This window comes from Clytia hemisphaerica, unplaced genomic scaffold (assembly GCF_902728285.1).
Source record: "Clytia hemisphaerica strain Z4C2 unplaced genomic scaffold, Clytia hemisphaerica genome assembly, whole genome shotgun sequence".
Lineage (NCBI taxonomy): Eukaryota > Metazoa > Cnidaria > Hydrozoa > Leptothecata > Clytiidae > Clytia > Clytia hemisphaerica.
In genome coordinates this window covers 787,048-803,397 of record NW_027104615.1, presented here as the reverse complement: position 1 = coordinate 803,397, position 16,350 = coordinate 787,048, and the positions used below count along the sequence as shown (strand labels likewise).

Genomic DNA, 16,350 nt, shown 5'->3' with positions numbered 1-16,350 from the left:
TTACCTCTGAGTTCCAGGTTTTCGATGGCGAATCGTTTGACTTCCGGATGACTATCGATGCTGGCTTGCAATATCTTGTTTTCGTCTTTCAATGATTTCTGTAATAAAATCAATTAATATGTAGTTGCAAGTTTTACTGTGCAAGAAATATTGAAAACCAATGAGCTTTAAACCCTTAATTCATTTGATTTATGTAATAATTAAACCGTGCATGTAGTTAGGCAACCATAAAAAGCTACACGAAACATGACCTTAATACTTTTGTAGCAAAATACAGCATAAAGTGACGTTACATTGATGTTACTGATAAAGATGTAACTTATTCTGAGCTTACCAAGCACGTAAAAAGGACTTTTTTCTCGCAGCCCTTTCTTTCGAAAACGATGCTAGTTCGACAAAAATGATGGCAAAAATGAAATGGAAGGTAGAGTTTAAAATCGTTCAATATACTTAGCAAAAAATGACAACGCATGAAAATGGTTATCGTAAAATTACAATCATAAAGGGCGGAATTGAAGCCAGACAACACTTAAAAAAAAGGACGTCTTTTCTTCAGATAAAGAAAATGAATGGATCACTCACAATTTCTTTGTCTTTTTCACTTTCTTCAATTAAGCCATTCTTCTTGATCGTCCGTTCAAGTTTGGAGATGTGTTCTGTCCGAAATTTCAAGATCATGCGCGTGGATTGGAGGAATTTTTCTTTCTTACTGCACAAGTCTTCAAGCTTTTGCACCTTCTCTTGTAACGCCTGTGGAAAGTAAAAGCAAAGGTTAACCATTTTCCAGGGTTTTACTTTGTTTTTGCTGAGTTTTTCTTATAGTAAATGGGAATTTGCTTTGTGTAAATGTTACAAAAACCCCTTGTTCAATTGACAACATTAGCGAGTTGTTACCCGTAAAATCGAGAACAGCAAAGTGCTGATTTACCGTCCACCTCAGTCAGTCAAGATCTAGACAAATCAAAAGCTAACCGCTGAAAAACACAGATTCGTAAACTCTGTGTTTACTCCATACCAGTTTTTCTTGTTCCGTCTGTTCACGTTCATTAATAGCGTTCAACATCATTTCTTTCCAGTGAGAAGCACCCTCATTCTCTTCTTTCGATGACGTTGTTGTTTGGTGATCGTCTGACGATGAAGGTGTTGGTGTGTCTGATAAAGTGAAGAAGAAGGGAAATGTAGAAAATGGACAGTCTAATGTCGAAAACACTCTTCTAGTTCTGACACCCTTTTTAGAGAGGGAATAAAAGCAAGGTCAGAATCACAGCCAGGAAGGAAAAATATTTTCGACCTTCCTATTATTCTTATCTCTAAAGAATGCTGACGGGTTTATATGGGGGTTGCCGACATTAGAGCATTTTAATACGTAACACTGCAATGTGTTTAACAAGTATGTACTTAAATTAATGTGATTTATTTTTCGAAAGATCCAATAAAATATCTAGATATACAAGCCGTTTCCATGACACTCTTGAGCTATTATTCCGAGATTATCAGTTAAATTAAAGTACAACAGGAAATCAAAGCAATCATTTGGAAAATACGCAACGCTGTGAAGTTATTAATGTTAAAACGAGTCTGAATTCTTTCCATCTTATATCCATACCGTAGATTAATAGAAATCTTTTACCTTGATTTGCCTTAGGTTCTTGTGGAATACCGGCTAAAAGAATAGAATGAATTAAGGTTAAAAGTAAGTGGGTTTAATACGCACCCGGTTAAAACTGTTAAAAGCGGCATGCTTTCTTGAAACCATATAGAACAATGCCTTTATATCTACCGTGTAAGCGCGATAATCGGGGCTTTTTCCCAGACACCGTTACGTCTGTAGCTTTTCATAAAATATGAGGCTGTGTGGCAAGATTGACACTCTAATTATTGCCATTTCAGAGTCTCTCGTAAAGCGTAATAGCCCTATAAAATTACAGTATTAAGCCTCTTTAACTCGAAAAATTTTTTGTTCCCTTCAGTTAACAATACGTTATAAACCTTACTCCATAACTCGAAATTTCCTTAACTCGACAAATTTGTGTTCTCCATGCGAGTTTAAGTAGTGAGTAGAGACTTCACAAGGATAAGAATTTACTTTACCTCTTGCTTGAGACAACATCTCTTTCAGCTTACGAATTTCTTGTTGAAGTTCACGAACATTCCCCGTGACGTCTTCGTTCATAACAGCTTTGTTTTTGATCATCTTGGCGCGCCGTGCAAAATTCAGAGTGGAAAGCGTCTCACCAAAGCACCTGTAGATTAAACAGGTTCATCAATACAATCAATACACGACTCGCAATCCTTAGAATGTGAGACATGTTTTAAAAGCAAGCTATAATTTTTAGGGTTTTTAGAAATTCTTTTCTCAATCTTGGGATTAGCAACTTTCATATAATGTACAAGATAGAACTAATAAAAGTTTATCAAATTATTTAAATGTGTTTGTCTATACAGGACCAATCGTTTGAATGGTTTCTTTAGATGATTTTAAATTCTTTTTTCTAAAGTTTTGCACATTATAGTGAGTATCACACATAAAAATACCACAAATAAAATAATCATAATAAAAACCGTAGGTGTTGAGGATGCTAGTAACGGTTTAAAAAACACTAACTTATGCTTTTAGATATTAACTTTTTATAAATGAGGTTTTTTAAAAATAAGTTTTCAGTTCGTCTTCTCTTCGTCGTATTCAAGAAGAATGAATATCTTGATAAAACTAAAGACAATCAGATTAAGAAACCTGCTGCTCGAGTTTGACGAGAAAGAAACGAGATGACACACATATTTAATTGGTTTCCAAAAAAAACAGAATAATGGGGGATGGGGATAAAAATTCTATTGTTCCCAACTCAAAAATTCCAGTGAGATTTGGGAGCAATTTCTTCCATTAAATTTAAAATTTCTAGTGGGGCGGGGGTCCCAGCGGTTCTGTGACAGAGGGGTGTGAAAAATAAATGTGATGTTGGTATTGAGGCGTTACTCTCTTTTTAGAGAGTCTTTGCCCATTGTGGATTAATTTTGATATGTGAGTACGTTTCTGTATCCAGCTTACTGAACTCTAAAATGGAGAATGTTTATATTAATTGTAACTGTAAGGGTGTGAAGTAGTTACCTTGAAGATGGATGAACATTGGCGATGATAAACGTCTTAGCATTTCCTCCTAATGAATCCTGGAAAAAAAGGACAATGAATGAAAAACTACACTGAAATAGCTACATTTCTGTCGTGACAAATTCAGCTTTCCAAAAAAATCAATTTCATTCATCAAACAATTTTAAGGTTTAAAATGTGTAAAATTTAATTTATGTACAATGTTGTCATACTCATATCGTGCGGAATTTTTTATACAGCCAGACCGCACTCTAAGAGTCAAACTTATGTATTTTACAAATTCAAGTTTTCAATATAACAAGAAAATCTTACAATGAAGAACTATAAGAACGATTTAAAAAAAAAGTATACAAAAAAATAATAAAACAAAAACATGTTTAGTTGTAAAACGAAACAATGCACAACTTACTCTCAAAATGAAGGTCAGTTTGGAATCTCTATAATGAACGTGTCTGGTCTTTCCATGCGCTATATCCACCAGTGCCATGATGACATTCCCCAATGCTGACAATGATTTATTGATACTACCAGCTTCCTACAATATTTGGTGGATAAAAATGAGAAACGAATGACTTTATAAAAAAAATCTTTCTATGGTATACTTACAACTTGGCATACTGTAAAAAATAACGTTTTTGACAGACGTACTTTCAATATTCATTCATTTCTGACTGTTCTGATTGCCTAATCATTTTTAGAAAAATTCCCACAAATACTTAAGCTTTTGACATATTTTTCATGAATTCTAGGGACGCAGGTATCGATGGATTCTATATAAAGTTTTTTTACTATCTTTATACCTTTAACCTAACATCTTCAGTGTTCGTATCTTTCTGTCTTTCAGATCCTGCCAAATCAACCAAATGTAGTTTAGAAACTTTGATGTTATTCATACCACCACTTCTTTTCTATGGACAGAAAATTGATATTAAAGAATCAATTAAAGCTGCTTAGTGAAGAATTCATATTTATATATTTATAATTTATATTTTTCGACTGATTGTATCAATTCCACATCAGCCATCTAATTGTTAAAATAGGCAAAAAGTGGGCAATAAGTTGGCAGTTAAAATTTTTGCTTGGAGTAGATTAGAAAAAGACATTGCATTGACGTCAAAAGAGGGCAATTCATTGACTTTTTCATTGACAGCTAATATTTTGCCCACTTTAACTCGCAATTGAAAAAGGCAGGGCAAAAAGTGGGCCGTCTAAACTAGAGCTAACGATATGATTTTTTTTCAAAAATTCTACATCTATTGAAACAAAAATAGACTTACTTTAGATTCAAGTGAAACAGTAAATACAGCGTGACTGCGGCTACTTTCTCTATTCATGGAGGTAGAAGCCACTCTACGGTTCATCCAACCAGATTGCAACACACCATACGCATCTTTTGCTGAAGACACATCTCTTTCACCAAGTCCTTCTACGAACACACCTTTCTTGATGTTTTCACGAAGGTTGAGACTTGCTGTAGATGGCTCCAACAAATCAAATACTTGTTCATTATAGATCTCAAGAAACGAACATCGTGCAATGAACTCCACTCGATCGCCAGCCTAAAGAAAACAAAATATCATCGTATCTACTGACTCTATCTGATTACTTTTTTTTAGTAATAGAATTTTAATCATATATACGGTCAGGGGGGGGGTACAGCCGCAGGGTACTAACCCATAGCCGGGTGGTGGTGTCTAATTTGGAAATTCAAAAAAGTTAGTACCCGGTACTAATTTTGGGGTGGGGGTGGGTATATCTCCAATTTTAAGTTAGTACCCGGTACCAATTTTAGGGTGGGGTGGGTATCATTTAAATTTTTCTTCAAGTACTCAGGCCCTGAATATGGTACATTTGTTTAATTTTTTGCCTTCAACTTTCAGGATTTTAATGAGAAAAGATTTCCTTGTTAAGGCTTACAGTATCTGACAGTATTGAAAAGTTTCCTCCTTCCAATTGAAGGTACTTTCCCTGCTTATCAAGTATGTAGGGAAGTTTGGAGGTTGTTAGTTTCAATAGTTTTCAGAAAAAAAGAACTGTTATGTTTCTAATGGTTTCTATCAATAAAGAATTATTTTATTCAAATTCATATGGGTACTTTCCCTACTTTCTAAGAGGAGAATTTTATGACCACTAAGTTATACAAATATTGAAATAGCTAATGTAAAGAAAGCTATTGTTCAAAATCAGTATTGTTTTAATTAGTGAGAAGGATAGTTCGTCTTTGATATCTCAAGTTAGAACGAGGTATATGTTTGTCATTGCCTTCTGATGAAAAGAATTACAAGCTGTTGCATCCAAAGTGATACAATCTGTCTTTTAAACAATAAAGTTCTTATCCAAACTGATGATTCTTACAGCCTGGTTTTTGTTAGAGGAATTAGTTAATTTTAGTTTATTGCAGTTTATATTATACCCTATAGCTTATTTTTGTTTATTTTTATTTGTTTGTTTGTTTATCTGTTTATGGCAATTAAGACGGAGGCAGGTCAACTAAGCAAAGCCAACCAGAGCCAACAATGCAACTTTTTTCTATCTCAACTTCTTTCATAAAATTGACACAGCTTTGAACAATTTGAATAAATCACCCTTCTATTGAAGAAAAACATAAGGAAATCCATCCAATCCAAGCTTTCATACTATTCTTCAATTTTTATCAACTTGATTTTTACTTCTTCTGATAGATATATACTTTTATTGCCGTTATTACAGCTATATAATATTTTACTTTTGCCAAGGAATTTCCTTGTTTTACCTTTTGTAATTAAAAGTTGTGTTTGATTTAAAGAACTTTTAAGAGGATCTGAGTTAAAAACATGGTATATACAAGTCATAATAACAACAAAGAGCTGCTTTTGCTAGCTTTTGAAAGATTGGGACCATGCTTGGCAAGTTTTAAGGGTGGTGTCTCCTATTTTCCTTGGTAATTTTAAAGCCGGTACCCGGTACTAAAAAGGGGGTGGGGGTCCCTTTTTCCTTAAAAAAATAGTAAGTACCCGGTACTAAAAGGGGGGTGGGGGTCCCTTTTTCCTTAAGAAAAAGTAAGTACCCGGTACTAAAAAGGGGGTGGTGGTACCTAAGACAAATTTTCTTAAAAATTAGGTTAGTACCCTATGGGTTAGTACCCTGCGGCTGTACCCCCCCCTGATACGGTCACCCCTTCTAATTTTAACCCCTATCATTTGAATCTTTTTTTAATTCGTTCTCTAGGCACTGGAAAGTCGACTAAGTACCCTCCAAAGCGTGATTCGAACCCTCCTCTGATTACAAGAAAAAATCGGGGATTAGGGATGGAGTGAGAGATTCAATTCATCAATTGAATGCATTTCTTGATTTCTGATATTTTAGATTCACAAAATCATTTCAAGCGAGATTGATGCAAAAAGTGTTCAAACGTTTTCAGAAAATCTACCGAAGAATACAGTAAGAATATTTTCTCAGAATGATTACTTTTTCTTGTTGTCTGTTGATGAGACTGAAAATATATTCGAACCCTCTTGGGATAACTCCACGCAACTCATGTGAAAAGTTGTCACCATCATCTGGAGGTCCTATAAACAGACAAAAGGAAATATATTTTAAATCATCAGCATTTACATCTTTTGAAGAGACCGGGCGCTCCTTGTGTTTTCGAAATTAAAAGAATTTTCCTTGTAAATCCTCAAAAGATGACCACGCAAAAAGTTGATACCAATAAGGACATAATACACTGTGTCAAAAACCCCTAATTGATGGTCTTGTGTGTATTATATATCTAAAATGATACATTCTTGAACATTTCCATTAGTTGAGACTTACCTAGCATAGTGAAAGTCTTTCCACTGCCTGTTTGACCACTAAAAAAAAGAGAGTTTATAGTTAGAGAAATAATGGTAGGATCTGCTAAAAATAATAATTCAGATTACTTTATGGTGGTACTAATGAAGAAAAGAGAAGGTTAAACCTTGAACTTGATTTTATAGCTTTAGTTGCTAACTGTTACATACTTTATCATTTAAAAAAACTCCCTGGAAGAATCACACATACACTATTCATCTGATCAAAATAAAACATCAGATTAGGTACTTACTAAGCAAAGATAGTACCATTGAATCCATCAATGAAAGCTTCCATGATACCTTTACCAACAGTGGCAAAGACTTCCTCTTGGGTGGTCTCCATATTTGCCACATGGTCGTAACTGAATTGTTTTGGTTCGGGTTTGGTGAAGATGGTCAGAGATTTTGGTGAGTTGACTTCCAAACAAACATTGTTATCACCACCTTCATGTATTTGTTTGTGGGGAGGTCTGATTCGAACAAAGACTTTGATGTTATCACCTTCATTACTAAATAAAATTGAAATAAAAATGAGTTTGACTTCAACTTCATTCGGTAGCATCTTTCATGGGACGTTTAAAGACAAAACTCCCAAAAATTGGGCCTAAAAAAGCCTCAAAATCCTGTCTGCCTTCGGAATAATTACAGATCCTAAGAGTTGGAGGGTTGGCCCCTACTATATTTGAAGTAAACTAGGATTAAAAGACAAAATCATTATGGAGAGCAATAAAACCCAAAGCAGAAATGATGTCTTACATAGAGCAAGATTCTATTATACTAGGCAAAAAATATAAGTTAAAAAGTTTGGTTTTACCTATCATAGCCACCAGCCAAAGTTGAATTCAGGGAGCTCTCTGAAAATTAAAAAAAATTGATTATAACAATGGTAGCAATTTCACTATCATCATTTAAGAACATTAATGCTAAAAAAAAACTCATTCAAGAAATACTATAGAATAAATAGAATAACAAAGGGTTCAAGAAAATTTGAAAAAATCAGAGCAAAGACATAAACCCTATGAAATGAATAAGCCCTTAACCCTTTCAGTCCCAGAGTTTTCACAGCTACTTTCCCAGAGCCGTAAAACGAGTTTTTGAATGCATTTACTCATGCTTCAATATCTCTAGAATCACTAAACCTAGTCCTCTAAAGTTTTCACCCTTTTTCACTAATAGTATGAGGATCATTTTGATAGTAAAAAATTTGCAAAATGACGTCATCAGCGTGTCACGTAACCAGAGAAAGGCAACAATAAATTTGAAAACAGCATTTTTTTGCAATTCAATGGTAACTTTTTTTATGAAAAAATGATTTAAATCCATTCATTCTTCTGATAAATGTTTAGCACAACAGTATCTACTAACTGAAAAAAGAATTGTTTGATTAGCCCTCATAGAAAAATCATAATGATTGATAGAAGTTGTAAAAAATCCCATTTTCGGCCTTACAGATTTTGCTTGCAAAAATTTTTGTAAATACTTTTGTAAACAAAACTTTTTACTCGAACAAGCTTTTTTTACGCGGTCTTTTGCACACGACGCGCTATCTTATCTGCTTTGAAAGCAGTTTAAAGACATCTCTTTATTTCCCGCCAAAACATCACAATTTAAAAAATAAATCAGGGACCGCTATGCAGTCCTCTGGGAAAAAACGACGGGTCCAAAGGGACCGCAGTGCGGTCGCGTGGGAATGAAAGGGTTAAAATAAAATCTACAATAAGCAGAAGGTTGTCTCTAGGCTGCCCCGAAGTATTAGGGACATACACACACAGATGGACAGACAGACAGACAGACATTCTCAGATTCTAGCTCAACTAAAGTTGAGAATACATTACTTTTTTTCATAGCTTGTTTTCTGAGCATATTTTCAGCTAAAAAGTGTCTCCTTCATCAAAAAAATTATTTGAAATTTCTACTAAAAGTTTTTCAAAACATTTCCATTTCATCAAATTCTTAGTAGGATCACTTTAAATGATAAAACCTCATAAAAATCCATTAAAATATACAAATCCTTTTAAAGGAAAGAGTAAAGAGATTAAAATATGAGAAGGTACAACTAAAACACATAGATTTGTTCAAAACTAAAAATAAAAGAACTGATTGCTATTTTAAGTTTCATTCAATAATTGATGTTTGAAAAAAGTGTAAATATAAGCCAATAATGCAATAAAAGATTTCTAATAATAAAGTTTTTTCATCTTCAAGTGAAAACAAACAAAAAAAGAAAAAAGTGAAGAATTTTTTCAGAAGTAACTTAAAGTGTATCAAAATGTTGATTGAGAAGCATACACGATAATAATTATCAACATTACTATAGATAAATATTCAATTATACAGTTGGGTTCCCCTAACCTTAATTCATCTTTGTCCATCAACAACAGTTACAGAAGGCACTCAAAAGTTCTATGAGGAGTAATATTTCCATAAGAGGAATAATAACAAAAGAAGCTTTCTCCATCAGAAATTTTGACTATATCTTGTAACTGCCATTGTACATATAAAACAGTATATTACATTACCTCGGGTTAATAAATCTCAATAATAAACTTTTACCTATTGAATATCTGCTTAAAAGCATACAAACCTACATTTTAGAGACCATATACTGTACTAATTGATGCCAATCTTACTTCAAACACCCATCATTTATGTAAATTTCAATCTTTTTTTATCATATTGTTTATTTTGATTGATGGTTTTTATGACCTATTAGCTATTTCTATTAGCTATATTCAATAGGTTTACGTTGGTTATTGGATTTATTAACCCTCTGTGACAAATATTCAACTCGGCTTCGTCTCGTTGCACATTACATTAACTCGGGTTAATAAATCTCAATAACAAACTTTTACCTATTGAATATCTGCTTAATATACAAACCTACATTTTAGAGACCATATACTGTACTAATTGATGCCAATCTTACTTCAAACACCCATCATTTATGTAAATTTCAATCTTTTTTTATCATATTGTTTATTTTGATTGATGGTTTTTATGACCTATTAGCTTTCTATTAGCTATATTCAATAGGTTTACGTTGGTATTGGATTATTAACCCTCTGTGACAAATATTCAACTCGGCTTCGTCTCGTTGCACATTACATTAACTCGGGTTAATAAATCTCAATAACAAACTTTTACCTATTGAATATCTGCTTAATATACAAACCTACATTTTAGAGACCATATACTGTACTAATTGATGCCAATCTTACTTCAAACACCCATCATTTATGTAAATTTCAATCTTTTTTTATCATATTGTTTATTTTGATTGATGGTTTTTATGACCTATTAGCTATTTCTATTAACTATATTCAATAGGTTTACGTTGGTTATTGGATTTATTAACCCTCTGTGACAAATATTCAACTCGGCTTCGTCTCGTTGCACATTACCTCACCTCGGATTAATAAATCTCAATAACCAACTTTTACCTATTGAATATCTGCTTATCATTCTAACCTACAATTTCAATTTAGGAAAATGTTTTGATGGGTTGAGTCAAATACTTTATATTTCATAAATTAAGAGGTTTTTAATTTCAAATAGCAAGTTGTGGTAAAATAATAATGTGGGAAAAATGAAACATGAAAGTGAAAATTTTGCTTTAAAAAAATTTTGATTAATGGAACGATCAATCGTTTTTTAGCCATCACCCATAATTAATTCAGTCAAAATTTATTTTAATGATGTCATTGTTAAGCCCTTCCAACCTAAAGCTAAGATATGCTAAAACTTTTGACTGGATTATTGTCAAGATTAGTTTTACACATCTAAATTCATCAAAGATTTGAGTTCTTTCCACTGGTATCAAATTTCCTAGTTACTATGGCAACCCTCAAAGTTGAATATCAATATATATTTTTGCTAAAGGTAACCATGCGGCTTAAAATTGTTGCCTCACTCTTCCAAAAGTTTTTAAATTCATCAAATAACACTTTCGCAAACTTTGAAAACTTTCCATTACAAACTCTAGTATGTCTGAAAATTGCAGTGGGTGTGATGATGTTTATGACAATATAATGACTACCATAAAAGGAATACATAGAAAAAATCTAGGGTGATGACGTCATTGCAAAGTTTCACAATTACCGCTGACCAGTAAAAAAGGTCTCAACTAGAATTGCTATTAAAGTTGAACAATATCGAAAAGAATATCTTTAAGTAAGTAAGAAAGATTTTGGAATTGTACAGGGCTTTAGCTGGACTTTATAATGCCTGCACAAAAAGGTCATAAAACCTGATCTATTTGGTGTATAATTGTAAAATTACGGTTTACGGTTTACGCATGTATAAAATGCCAATAAGATTACATGAAAAGTCAAAAATTTTCAGTGTCAAAAATAGGTTTTAAAATTATTTGTATTCTCAAATCAGAATGCAGTCCGCATGCATGCACTCACAATGAAAAAGCCCAAAGGTCCAATTTACATGACATAGATAAATTTCTCAACAAAATTGGGCATGACATAGATAAATTTCTCAACAAAATTGGGCAATCCTCTACTTGCTAGTGATGATACACAAAAATATGAAAAGAATACACAAACCAAGCAAAACATACAGAAAAATAAAGAAAAAGGAAAATCTAAAAATGTAAAAAGATATTTTGTGCCCAGCCAAACGAGTTACTTTTCGTCACCAGCCTTTCCAGAAACAAGACTTTTTTTGGCAAGTTCATTTTCCAAGAGCTTTGTATGTTGAGGTATTAAATTTTTTTTCTAAAATTTAAAGCTTATATAAGCTTATAAGATATAAATATATCTGGGGTAGTTGCTATAGAAACTAAAAAATTTCCATGAATTTAGCCTCTCTGGGCCAAACGTTGATCTAAATTTGATATAATATCGCCGCATCAAAATGAAAAAGCTTTAAGTCCATTTTTGTTGTTTTGAGAAAATCGACTTTAAATTATTTTTCCTTAAATCCTGAAAAACCATTAACATTTGAAATATTTTTGTGTTAAAAAGCCTTGGGTCCATAAGGCTGACCCTAAAAGAAAAAAAGTTTCCGGTTCACCGGCTGGGTGAAATTTTTTTTCGTCGTCACCCGGCCGCATTTTTTTCTTCATAAGAACCAAATACATAAGAGATGAAACTTTCTTCTTAAAAACCTTTACTCATGACTCTTCAAACTGTTACATCGTTCCTATATAACATTCTTCAAAAAGTTTGTTTATTTAGCATGCTTTCTGGACGTTAAAGATCAAATAAATAGTGTTATGCATATTAAATCAATTTATTAGAATGAAAAGTTTGTTGATTCTTAGAAGAAAAAAAATCACAAAGTACAGCTTTTTGTAATTAATAGCAACACATTTCTTTCAGTGAAAGAAAGAAAAAATATAAAGACAGAATGTGGAGCAACACTAACAGCCAGAGAGATGATTTTTTTCCTTCTAATTTCTTTTATTAGAAATCATGAAAAGTACCAAAAAAAAAATCTTCCCGGACGCCTGCATGACTTTTTTTTTCGTTACCCGGTGGACCGGAAACGAAAAAATTTTTAGGGTCGGCCTAATTGTTTCCACACTGGTTATAAGGCTTTTTTGCCCTAAACTGATGTGACTTAAGGCTTTTTTACCCTGAAAATTAAGTGAAAAGTAAAATTCTCATTTTTCTAAAAGCTTAAAATTAAGCCACTTTAGGTTGGTTTTTGATGGATTTAAGCCAAAAAGATGGTAAAAATGGGGTGTAAAGCATCGGTATGGTCATAACTCAATTTTCAAAAAAATGTACTTAAAGCTTTTTTATTTTGATGCGACGATATACAGGAAACCTTACTTATTTACAGTAAATTTTATATAACCCTACTCATACTTGGCTTTTAGGGATGGTTCAAAACGAGGGGGGGCTGTTCCTGTACCACCCATTAACTTTTGATCTAGTGGGTCTTTTTGTATAAAATTTGGTACACAAGATTCTTGTCATATAATGTAACTTTTGACAAAAAATGTTTGTGATGACGTTTCTCATCATGTTCAAAGAGCAAAAATCGAAAATTTCCTTTGTTCTTATAAATAGCAATTGTATTCTAACAAAGAATTAACCTTATTAGCCCCAGGAGGGGGGGGCAGAATCTACCACGCTGGAGTTATTTCGTATATCTTAGAGAAAGATTTTTTAAACGACTTGAAACTTTCTGACTTTAATAAAATCTTATTAAGAGTACTTGTGCAAAATTTTAGGGTCATAGGTCTTCTAGTTCAGGTTTTATGACTTTGTATCCTATCGTACTCTTCACTTGAGAAAATGATTGACAGATTAAAAAAGTTTTTCACTCGCGTGGGAGCTTGCAGGCGTTTTGTGGGAGGTCTCAGCTTAATCCTTGGACCTCACTAAAATGGTAGACTTAACTGTGACAGATCATTTCGATGGAAGTTGTTGGAGTGTTTACAACGCTCTTGAAAGAAAATCCTTTGTTTTGTTACGTCAATGATGACAGTGCCATTATTAATTCTGTTAGATGGGACATATTGTTGATTCCCATTGAAGAATCATATTCTGGTTTTCATGTTACTAGATGCTGTTTTAGAGCTTTAGAGTTAGCCTGTTTGTATTTTAATGACCAGCGTAGACCATGGATTTCATAGGCTTATTCCAAGGCTACACCAAGAAAACTCTGGTGTAGATATTGCCTTCTTTCCAGACTGGGGGGACGGGGGCTCTATAATTCTCCAATCGACAACATTGGCCATTTGAAGGAGAACAAAAAGATTAAAAAAGGGCGCACTAGTCTGGCAGTGAAATTTCATTTGTCATGGTCTCTTTTGTAGAAATGTTGGTTCATTTGTACTGTTTATGCTGAGTTTATGGACACAAAAATACAAGTGTGTGTCAAGCTGCCTGATAAAATGTTTCCCCGATATTTAAAAAAAAATGAGGTTTTTATGCATGAAACTCGTGAAAGATTTAATTTTGTGTGAATGTGTCAATTTCAAAAAAAATGTGTGAATGCGTATAATTTGGTTCCGCTCATCGGAGGGGGCTCCCAAAAAAGAGAAATAGAAAATTGGACTCGTTTCATTCAAGTTCTGTTTTTTGGAATTCAAACTGGACATTACCGTCAACTGCTCTAACTTGGGACGATTGGTCGAAACATGGGATTGATATCTGGCCTGTATTTTCACTTACTGTTAAATCTCTTTGACAACAAATTTGTTTTGATAACTCCACCAAGTTTATCAATCATGCTTTCTGTCATAACATGTCATGATAACTTTCACTGATAGCGCGCCCTTTTTAACTTTTTTATTTTCATTCAAAATGACCGGACACTGATTGGAGAATTAGAGAACGCCTGTCGCCTAACCGCCTGTCGCCCGATGGGATTAACAAATAACGAGTGTGTAACTTGCTGCACGAGTGATGTCAAATGCTCCATCATTTTGCCACTATTTGGTCTTCTTCGTTCCAGACATTTGCGTGTGTTCCACTACCTACGGATTTTTTTCATATTTCGATTAAAAACCCTACTCAGTTCGAAAGAGAAATTGTGTATTTTTTTAATATGCCGTTCATTAACTCAAATCAAATGACTTTGGAGGTTCAGTGAAATGGTGGCCAAATTGCCGTCCCATGTTTTGTCAGATAGTCCATCCCAAGTTAGAGCAATTGACGGTATAGAGGAAAAGGTGTATTTTTATTGATGTTATCAGTTTTGATCCAGATCTTTGTTCCCTTAATGGTAAAGTAGATAGTGAAGTGTGCACTTTTTTGTTTGATGATTTACCATGGATGGATTTATTAATCAAAAGTTGTCCTTGTCAACTATAAATATTTGATTCTGAATATCTTTTTATCACTTTTCTTTAAAAAGAAACAACTGAACGTAAATATATTATTACCATTTACAGAAGGATTTCTGGAGCTGGAAGATTTCCCTCTTGGTCTTGCTTGAACTTCCATGTTTATATTTGCTAATCCCCAAAGGTAAACATTATAATTACAACGAAATTTTTGTAATCTTTCGTGTACAACAACAGAAATATGCCATGTTTTTTTTTGTAGAATTTCAAGAAAGCGCGCAACTCAGCTTTGTTTACATATTTAGCGCATGCGTTGATCACTCATTTCCGATAATTTTCGCCGGACCAGCAAAAAGTATCCGGAAAATGTAATAATGCGCGTGTGGTTGGCAAGGTCGGTCCGTGCCGTCCGTTTGTTGCGCGTTTAATTGGACTTGATTGGGGAGACCACCTTCTTTCACCCCTTGCCCTTGCCTCGGGTTTCGGGTCTCTATTAAAGGCTTCTTCAAATAAATGTCCATGTAGTATCACGATTGCCAGACCTTTCCCGACGGATATTTTCCCCGACTCCCCTCACCCGGACAAGACATTTCCCCGAACCGGGAACGGGAATGGATATTTCCCTGAAAAAAATTGGAAAGTTGTAGCTGTAAAAGCTGTAAAAAGCTCACTTGATTTGTGAGGTTATACTTGAAACGCAAAAATACCAGGTGTGCACATCTTTTAATTTCTTACCAATGTGTACCTTAAAGACATGTCATCAAAAAACAAGGCAGTTATCTTAAGGATTAAAGCAATCTTTGTTCACTTTTTTAGTCTGATTGATAGCGCTCGCGAAAGGTTACGGATTGTATTACGTCCATTAATAAAACAATAAAAAAAGTGATGCAAATGGCTCTGGTTACGAAATGGAGGAAAACAAGGACTTACTTCGATAAAAGTGTGGTTCAGCTGATTGTTTTCTTCTCGGTGATTTCGCGTGATGTTTTTTGATGACGTCACTCTGATGTAACAGGTTTGTTGAGCTCAATTCATTTTGACTGATACTTTTGGTCAATACCTTTTTCTTATTCATTGTATTTTTATTTCTCTATTTGGAGTTGGCAAACAGTATGGTTAGATTCATAAAAGGTGTGGACATGCATCCGCCCGTGTCATGTTAGTAGGAAATTTGACAATAAAATATTTGTCAAAATACCTAATGGTATACCCAAAAAATTGAAAATCTAATCCTTTTTTATTGGGACACTCAATAATATTATCCTTGTTGAAGCAATGGCAAAATTACCCTTCGAAACCATCCCAATTCCAAACTCCTACTGCCATCAGAAAAAAATTTGATAGTATTCTCTGTTAAATTGAATGGAATATGTGATCACACTTTCACTTTTCTCCAAACCTCGAAAACCACATACTTTCAAAACAAAACAATATCCCTCATGAATAAATATATATCACTTTATAGGATTTCTTTTCTTTTTCACGTACAATTTTCGTCAAGTTAGAAATCATCATGAAATGAAAGACTGTTGTGAAAAATTATCAATATCAAGAATAACTCAAGTTCTTCCCCTCTGCTTTTGACTATGTTATCACCCCCTTTTGATTAATCAAACGTTCTTTCATTGAGAAGAATTAGCGGCAGTATTTGAATATCAAATTTGAACCTCCTGTTT

General features: G+C 33.6%; 1 protein-coding gene across 1 annotated transcript in view; it reads right to left on the bottom strand.

Moving 5' to 3' along the window:
• The window catches only part of LOC136824650 (kinesin-like protein KIF15), a 31,690-nt gene extending 16,736 nt beyond the window's left edge, over positions 1 to 14,954 (bottom strand). Inside the window, exons 1-14 of the mRNA XM_067080641.1 lie at positions 14,774 to 14,954; positions 7,736 to 7,775; positions 7,173 to 7,430; positions 6,902 to 6,939; positions 6,554 to 6,654; positions 4,384 to 4,665; positions 3,907 to 4,014; positions 3,516 to 3,641; positions 3,107 to 3,165; positions 2,092 to 2,243; positions 1,631 to 1,663; positions 1,016 to 1,152; positions 583 to 750; positions 5 to 98 (exon numbers count right to left, since the gene is read on the bottom strand). Of these exons, the coding sequence (XP_066936742.1) occupies positions 5 to 98; positions 583 to 750; positions 1,016 to 1,152; positions 1,631 to 1,663; positions 2,092 to 2,243; positions 3,107 to 3,165; positions 3,516 to 3,641; positions 3,907 to 4,014; positions 4,384 to 4,665; positions 6,554 to 6,654; positions 6,902 to 6,939; positions 7,173 to 7,430; positions 7,736 to 7,775; positions 14,774 to 14,834 (1,657 nt within the window). The 5' untranslated portion in view covers positions 14,835 to 14,954. The remainder of the gene's footprint in view (positions 1 to 4; positions 99 to 582; positions 751 to 1,015; positions 1,153 to 1,630; positions 1,664 to 2,091; positions 2,244 to 3,106; positions 3,166 to 3,515; positions 3,642 to 3,906; positions 4,015 to 4,383; positions 4,666 to 6,553; positions 6,655 to 6,901; positions 6,940 to 7,172; positions 7,431 to 7,735; positions 7,776 to 14,773) is intronic.
• Positions 14,955 to 16,350: the final 1,396 nt, after the last annotated feature.